This window comes from Corvus brachyrhynchos, unplaced genomic scaffold (genome assembly GCF_000691975.1).
Source record: "Corvus brachyrhynchos isolate BGI_N302 unplaced genomic scaffold, ASM69197v1 scaffold906, whole genome shotgun sequence".
NCBI classification, from domain to species: domain Eukaryota; kingdom Metazoa; phylum Chordata; class Aves; order Passeriformes; family Corvidae; genus Corvus; species Corvus brachyrhynchos.
Window position 1 is genome coordinate 29,651 of NW_008238384.1, and position 8,460 is coordinate 38,110.

An 8,460-nucleotide genomic window follows, 5' to 3' on the forward strand; every position below is an offset into this window, starting at 1 on the left:
TCTGGGAGGGCCAGGGCAGGAGGCTCAGTTAATCTGCTTTTGAAGCCTTGAAAATTGTGCTTTCCTTCTGGTGTCCATGATGGGGTTTCTTGGCTGGCAGGAGAGGAGTGTTGTAGGGAGAGATGCCTGGCTCCAGAAGCGCTGCCTTTAGCAGGGCCTCAGTAAGAGGCTGGAAACCCTTCCTTGCCTCCCTTGGAAGTATTGCTTTTAGACACCACTTGTCCTGGATGCTTCAGAGGAATTTGGAGAAGCTCCATATCTGATTTTGCCTATTTCCCTGGGGCTGCCCACACTTCTGGGTTCCCTTCAGCAGAGGCCTTCCCAGGCATTTGACACCAAGGTACAGCAGCATTAGCCTCTGTATCTCCTTTGACAATATGAATTTGCATTCCCACTTCAGCCACCAAATGCCTTCCCAGTAAATTACAATCACAATTAGGAGCAAACAGAAATTGATGCGTTTCGAACCCATCTCCCACATCTACTGATAGTGGTTGAATAAAACACATCTGCTCCTCTTTCCCACTTATTGCCTGAATAATCAAGGAACTTCTTGACAATTTCCCCCTTAGGTCTCAGATTCTGAGTGGGTTCAGAGTGGTCCTGCCACTCCCCACCAAGGAGAAACCCCTTGAAATCCTGACCTCCTTGTTTCCCTGTCCTGGAAGCCAGTGATAGAGAGGACCTGCAGCTGGCAAATTTTGAGCATGAGATGGGGGAAGGTGCTGTAGAACATCCCAATCTGCACTATTTCTCTCTTCCTCCCCTTTTCATCTTCCTTTTTCTTACGACATGGATTCCTCCTGCTGCTGTTTGCTTTAACCATATTCCTGCACACTCCCTTCAACCAACCCCTTCCCAGCACACCAACACCATCCATTGTTGAGACCCCTTCTCAGCTTCCCTTACTGTCCCCCCCGGGTGTCCATGTCCTTAATTACCTCTGGGAGAATGTGCAAACTGCCTCAACATTGTCCCCTTTTGTATAGGAAAGGATGTCCATGGTTGTGTTCCGGCTTTGTTGTTGTTCTGGAAGTTGAGGAATTGAGCAGGAGCTTGGCTGAGCAGCAGTGTGTGTCAATCAGTACCATTTTGTGGAGCTGATGGTTTCTGGTGTCACTTGCTTGTGTCCAAGTTGGTGTCCCTGTCTATGAGCAGATTCAGAGCATGTGTTTGTAAAGACACATTCCTCTTATTCCTTTCAACACGATGGAGAAGGGAGGGACAAAGCATAAAAGGGCATTTAGGACATCCAAAGTTAGCAAGAGAGAGGGGGGGGGTCATCCCCAAACTAAGCCGGGGGAGGGGAGAGGGGAGACAGTGGGAAAGGGGATCCTCTGGGGGTCCCTTTGTGTCCCCATCTCTTGATCCCTGGAGCGATTCCCCAGGGCTCTGTGAGGGGATGGATCCACACTGGGGGATCCCTGACTTCCCTGTCCATCCGTGGGGGGGCTCAGGGGGGTTCCCCCCACCTAGCATCTGGTGCTGCGGGAGCTGAGGGGCAGAGAGGGGTAGGAAAGGGGGGTCCAGGGTGGGCACGGAGGAGAAGTGGGAGGGAGAGGAGGGAGAGAGGAGGAGGAGGAGCAGGAAGAGGGGTAGAAGGAGAAGCACGAGGTTCCATCCCACAGGGGACAGGGGAGGGGGAACTTGCCCCAAATATATCAGGGAGTCCTGAAGAGTGTTTTTTCTGGGGGGAGTTTTTGGAGTTTGCAGATTCCAGAATCGAGACCCAAATACCTTTGTGGGTCACTGGGAGGGCTTGGGTTTTTGGGGCAGGATGTTTGGATCTTGCAGAACCCCAAAGCTGAGTCACAGATCCCCCTTGGGTGGGTATTTGGGGGTCCACATGATGATCAGCATTTACTGGTGGGGGGGGGACATCAGTCTTGGGGACCCAGAGGAGAACGGTGGAGAGGAACCCCGGGACCCTCAAGTGGGGAGAGCAGAGAGGGACAATACCAGAGCTGGGGGCCCCCTGGCAGCCTAAAGGGGGGAGGGGAAGAGCCTGGAGTGGGGGGACCCCTGGGATCCATGGAACCTAGGAGAGTCAGGGGAGAAGGGATCACTGGGACCCTCAAAATCCCCTGGATCATCTGTAAGCAAGACCCCAGAATGGGGGGACTCCAGAGGGGCCACAGGACCCCCATCAGCCCAGGGAAGGGAAACCCCCAAAACCCAGGAGTGGAGAGACAAGAGAGGCAGATCTCGTATGAGGGTTTTTTGGGGCCTGATCTTGGTGCTTTGGGGATTTTTATGGACACAAAACATCCAGTGACTTCCTGATATGGACTTGGGCAGGAGGAACCCCCAACCCAAGGCGCTCACCCCTTGTTTTTCCCCCCAAACGAGGATTTGTCATTCCCAAGGTGTTGCTGGATGGAGGAGGAGGAAAAGCCCCGGAGATGCCGCATGAGGAGGGGCTGCAAAAGCAGCCCAGAGAGATCCAAGCAGGAAAGAGCCCCCCTGTGCCAGGAAGGCGGCCGGAGATCCAGGGGGAAGAGTTTCAGCCAGAGATCCAACCTGATCCAGCACCAGAGGATCCACACTGGGGAACAGCCCTATGAGTGTGGGAAGTGTGGGAAGAGCTTCAGCCAAAGCTCCAGCTTCCTCAGTCACCACAAGATCCACAGTGGGGCAAAGCCCTACGAGTGTGGGGAATGTGGGAAGAGCTTCAGGTGGAGCTCCCACCTGAGGGAGCACCAGAACATCCACACTGGGGAACGGCCACATGAGTGTGGGGAATGTAGGAAGTGCTTCAGCTGGAGGTCCAGCCTCATCAATCACTTCAAGGTCCATACGGGGAAACGGCCCTATGCGTGTGGGGAGTGTGGGAAGGGCTTCAGAACGAGCACCCTCCTTATCCGCCACCAGTTTATTCACACTGGGGAACGCCCCTACGAGTGTGGGGAATGTGGGAAGAGCTTCAGCCGGAACTTCAACCTGAGGGAACACCAGCGCATCCACACTGGGGAGAGGCCCTACGAGTGTCCCAAATGTGAGAAGAGATTTCGGAGGAGCTGCGATCTCCTCGTACATCAGCGAATTCACACAGAGGAGAAGCCCTTCCGCTGCCCTGACTGCGGGAAGGGCTTCAAGCAAAACTTCGCCCTTGTCCTACACCGGCGTATCCACACTGGGGAGAGGCCCTACGAGTGTCCTGAGTGTGGGAAGAGGTTTGTGAGGAGCTCGGATCTCAACAAACATCAGCCAATACACACAGGGGAGAGGCCCTTCCGCTGCCCTGACTGCGGGAAGGGCTTCAACGACAGCTCCAACCTCGTCAGGCACAGGCGCATCCACACCGGGGAGAGGCCCCACCTGATCCACCACCAGGTGATCCACACCGGGGAACGGCCCTACGAGTGTGGGGAATGTGGGAAGAGCTTCAGCCACAGCTCCGACCTCATCAATCACCGCACGATCCACACCGGGGAAGGGCCCTACCCCTGCTCAGAATGTGGGAAGAGCTTCAGCCGTAATTCCCACCTCAGGGTACATCAGCGCATCCACTCTGGGGAGAGGCCCTACAAGTGTCCTGAGTGTGGAAAGACGTTTCAGAGCACCACAGCCCTCCTCAGACATGAGCGCATTCACACGGATGAGAGGCCCTTCCGATGCCCCGACTGTGGGAAGGGCTTCAAGCAAAACTCCACCCTCATCAGACACCGGCGCATCCACACCAGGGAGAGGCCCTATGAGTGTCCCCAGTGTGGGAAGAGCTTCTCACAGAGCTTTAACTTGACCCAACACCAACGGAGGCACCACTAAGGGAAGCCCTGCGAGTGCCCCGAGTGCGGGAAGAGCTTCGTGCGCTGCTCCAGCTCCATCCCCCGTGGGAGGATCGGCGTTGGATGACTCCCAGTGACCCCCGTTGGGCAGAGCCCTGCTGATCCATGATCCTGGTGATCCGTGTTGGGAAGACACCTGGCTGAGGGGCTCCAGATCTTCTGGCTCCCTGCAGGCACATGAATGAACCTGGGGCAGGGACATCCATTGGGACGCAGACCAACATCAGGAATTCATTGGGGAGAGCAGATTTGTTGATTATTGACCCCAAAAAATCTTTTCCATTCAATCCTATCTTCTGGTGGCATCCAGGAATACTGGATGGTCTTGGAGGTCTTTTCCAACCTCAATGATTCCATGATTCCGATTTTCTCTGGCCCAAGGGCGTCTTCCACAGCCAAATGGTGATGGACTGGGGCAAAGACCAAGATTCTGAAGACAGTGGGGTGGAACCCCCAAGAAAAAGGTTCTTCGCTCCAATCCAAGCACGAGGATCCTCAGCCGGCACAGACACAGAAATCCTTTATTTTGGCCTTGGTTTTCTTTTCATTTTTCTTCATCCTTCAATAAACTTGAAACTGGGGAAAAAATGAAGACATTGAACTGAGACATGGGTGGAGACATGGAGGGACAGACAATGGCATGGATGGAAATGTGGTGGGGACACAGCCATGGGTGAGGAGACGGTGGGACAGGGCCAGAGACATGTGGGGATGTGGCCATGGCCGGTGCCATGGGGGGAACTTGCAGGGGATGTGGGGGATGCTGGGTTTGAGGGAGTTGAGGGTTCCTGGGAGGGATTTGGGGCTTGCTGAGGGCTTTGGGGCCCCCAGGCCGAGCGGCTCCGGCTGCGCTGGGAGACCCTGGCGGAGGTTCTGGGGCAGCTGCTCAAGGACCCCCTGAGCTGGACCCCCAGCCAGCATTGGGCTCCTGGAAGGGAATGAACGTCCTTGTCCCAAGGAAGGAAATCTCAGCACCTCCAGGGTGTTGGGGGCAGCTGAGAGGCCACAAGAGGGAGGGGAGGGCCAGACACAGCTGTCCACCTCCAAAACTGCACCCCAAAAATCCTGAAACTTAGGGATTCCTCCCAGAACGAAGCTGCCAGGAGCTGCCTGAATTGAGGGAAAGGGGGATGGGACCCCCAGACTGAGCAGGAGCAGCGTGGAACCTCCAAACCCCAGCATCGGGGAGGGGGGTTGGCAATTGGGGGAACGATGATGAAGGGGTAGAAGAGTGGGGAAAAAGTGGGGTCTGGGATCCCCGAAGAGAGCGGGAGGGGGATGGGACCCCCAAAATGAGTTGGGAGAGGTCTGTGAGTTGGGGGGAACGATGGGAGTGGGGAGGGAAAGGTGAGGTTGGGACGGAAGAAGTGCCGTTCCATGGGGATCCAGCCCTCCCCAGGATTTGAGCCCTGGAGCGATTTCCTGGGGCTCTGGGGGGGAGATGGATCCGCACTGGGGATGTCCCCAAGCCCCCTGCCCATCCCTGGGGGGCTCATGGGGGATTCCCCGCTGGCATGCAGGGGGGAGGGGGGCAGCCGTGGGGCAGGCGGGGGTGGGAAATAGGGGTCCGGGTTGGGAGCGGGGGAGGAGCAGAAGGGAGAGAGGAGCAGGAGGTGCAGGAAAAGGAGGAGGAGGAAGAGCAGGAGCGGGAATAGGAGGAGCAAGAGGAGGAAAAGGAGGAGCAGGACTAGAAGGAAAAGGAAGAGGAGGAGCGGGAGGAGTTTTTTTGCGGGGGAGGAGGTGTTTGGATCTTGTAGGAGTCTAAAGCTGAGCCGCAAATGAGCCTTGGGCGGATCTTGGAAGGTCATCGTGGTGATCACCCAGTACCGGTGGGGGAGGAGGGGGGTGGCGACGTGCAGCTGGAGGACCCCCGGCAGCCAGGAGGGGTGGGGGAGGCTGGAGATGAGCAGGGTCAGGGCCCCTCCCGATGTTGAAAGGGCTGGTGACTTCTAGAGCTGGGCTTGGGCAGTGGGACCATCAAACCCAATGCACTCACCCTTGTTTGTCCCCCAAAACAGGATTTCCCAATCCCAAACTTTGTCCGGATGGAAGAGGAGGCTGCGAGGAAGATGCCCTGGGACCCCCAGGCAGGTGAGGAGGAAGTCACCGCCCCTTTCCCCTCTCTCCTGCTCCATCTCCCAACCCAGCATCGCCCCCGGCTGCAGGACAACCCCGCTGCCGACGCCGTCCTGCCGGGGACGGACTGGGGTGATCTCCTTCCCCTTCCCTGTGGCATGGAGGCAAATCCCACCCTCTTCTTCTCCACTCTCCTTCCTCTCCTTGTTCTGTCCTTCTTCCTTCCACTTCTCTCCTCCACTCTCCTTCCTCTCCTTGTTCTGTCCTTCTTCCTTCCGCTTTCCTTCCTCCTCTTCTTCCTCCCTTGTTCCTTTTTCTTGTTCCTTCCTCTTCTTCTGCCTTTTCCTTTTCCCTTCTCCCTGTCCCTTCCTCTCCTTGTCTTTCCTGCCCCAGGCACTGAGCTGCAGATGGAGACCAGGGGGAACAAATCCCTGTGGCAGAACCTCGTGGAAGAGGCTGCTTTGAGCACCTCCTCGGCGTAGGAATGGATGCCCGAAAGATAGGCTGGAAATAAATCCCCATAGACCGATGTCTATAGAGCAGGTATTTGTTTATTGCAGCGCTGGAGGTGAGGGGGGTTTTTCCTCCTGACTCACCCACCTTTGTCAAGTGCTGTGGTATATTTATACAGTAAATTTTGCTTTAATGTTGCTCTGTCATTACAGCATCATCACATATGTGCCAGAACTAATTTACATAGCAGGATCTCATGGTTATTAGATAATTTTTTGCACTGCGCATACACTTCCCCAATTTGGGGGTCTTTGAGGGAGGCTTCTAAAGTCCTCTTTGCACTTGAACTTTTCAACTTTGTCTTCGAGGCATGCACAGTTACAGTGCTCTTCCGTCCATCTGGTCTTAACCGGCCTAAATTCTTTGTTTTGTGTCTAATTGGCTTTGTGCTTGCCAATTTCTCATTAGTACTACACTTATCTAAGACTATACACTTGGTAAGTGTTTTTTGGTTTTTTCCTTTTCTCTTTTTCTCTATTCTGCATATCAGCAACTAATTAACTATATACTAGGCATTACATTGTATAAAGAGTTATTCATATCAGATTATATGGGTAGCAAAAGTTATGATTCAGGTTATATAAGCATCAGGTTATTGGTATAGAAGTTATGATTCAGGCTACATAAGTAAAAGCTATGATTCAGGCTATATAAGTATAGAAGGCTACGCTTCAGGTTATATTGATATTCTTCAGGTTATATTGATAAAAAGTCATGATTTAGGTTATACTGATAATAGGTTACATAGATATCTTATAACCTGTCTTGGGGTGACTTTATGATGTGTATCCCCTATCACTGCCCCATGCCCAGAAATTAATTTTGTGCCCTTCTGTGCCTTTAAACTGAGCCTGAGAGGGAGGAGGAAAACCTGAACAAAACTTCTTCAAAGCAATTTGCAGCTTTCAAGTTCAAGGTCACACAGTGATAGAGACTTTTTTTTTCAGCTGCAGCAGTAGAGCAAGGGTGGGGAAGGCACCCTGGTTGTTTTCAGACAGTTTTTTTTCAGGTCCTTTTCCTTTCTCCAGAGAGAGATGGAGAGTTGAACTTTTGTTTTCCTGGGACTTTGGTTTTTTTCCTTTTTTTTTTCCTCTTCTGGACTATTTCAACATCAGAATACATCGGGAGGACTTTCCACTGGGCCTTGGCTCTAGAGGGGGGCCCACCACCCCATCCCAGCTCCAAGGAGGGAGAGAGAGAGATCTACGGGAGGACTCTGAACTTATCCCAGGTTTTTCTCTCAGCAGAGTGAGAGGTTATGTTATTTTGCATTATTATTCTTTTCCTGTGTGTTTGTTAAATAAATAGTTTTTATCTCTTTCACTTTCTGTCGAGGAAAATTTATTTTTTCCCAAACCTGGTGGGGAAGGGGTGGTTGTAACCTGCCTTCTCTCAGAGGATGTATTTCTAAATTTGGCCAAACCGGCACAAAACCAAAGCTATATAAGCACTTTGTTACTTTGACCTAAGTTATCATCAGAATCCAATGAGGAGGAAAATCCCTTGAGATCCTACACGAGGAGGGGCTGCAAACCCAGCCCAGGGAGCTGTGAGGAGGAAAGACCCCTCTGTGAGCTGGGAAGGAGGCTGGAGATGCAGCCAGAGCTCAGAGCTGCTGGAGAAGCCTCAGGGTGGGAGAAGCTCCACAAGTGCTTGGAATGTGGGAAGAGTTTTGGAGATCCCCGGGGATGCAGAGATACCCCGCAGCCCCTGGAGGAGCCCCCACCGGAGCAGGGGATGCCTGAGGAGAGGCTGTGACCCCGTGCGAGACCCGTGGACAGAGGTGTTAAAGGCTGCAATTGTTTATTAAACTATGGAGGTAGACAAGTTATCCTCTGTAGTTGAAGGAGGATACGCTTGCAGAATTAGCCCGTATATCCGGAACAATATGAATTGCCAAAGATGTGCCATTGCAGCCTGTAAAATATGTAGTGCCAAATATGTACCGCTTCCGCTTATGTTATGTAAGTAAAGAGATAAAATACCAAATATGGGAGAGAAAAACAGGGGTCATTCAGAGGACTATGGAGGAAGACTTCTGGCTTCAGCCTCAACGACCACCAGAAGGCAGAAGAAGACCCCC

At 53.2% G+C, this 8,460-nt stretch overlaps 1 protein-coding gene across 2 annotated transcripts; it reads left to right on the forward strand.

Moving 5' to 3' along the window:
• Window positions 1–2,272: 2,272 nt before the first annotated feature.
• On the forward strand, window positions 2,273–6,961 carry LOC108447178 (zinc finger protein 420-like). 2 transcript variants are annotated; one of them, XM_017736405.1, is made up of 3 exons: window positions 2,273–4,461; window positions 5,807–5,879; window positions 6,258–6,961. In XM_017736405.1, the coding sequence occupies exon 1, from the start codon at window positions 2,377–2,379 to the stop codon at window positions 3,766–3,768; it is 1,392 nt and encodes a 463-aa protein (XP_017591894.1). In that variant the 5' UTR covers window positions 2,273–2,376; the 3' UTR covers window positions 3,769–4,461; window positions 5,807–5,879; window positions 6,258–6,961. The 2 variants fall into 2 exon arrangements, 1 of the variants encoding a protein (XP_017591894.1); XR_001862587.1 differs by lacking the exon at window positions 2,273–4,461 and adding an exon at window positions 5,468–5,591.
• Window positions 6,962–8,460: the final 1,499 nt, after the last annotated feature.

What these genes read in the sequence shown, in the direction of transcription:
- LOC108447178 (XM_017736405.1), top strand. Translation starts at nt 2,377, where the DNA reads ATGGAGGAGGAGGAAAAGCCCCGGAGATGCCGCATGAGGAGGGGCTGC.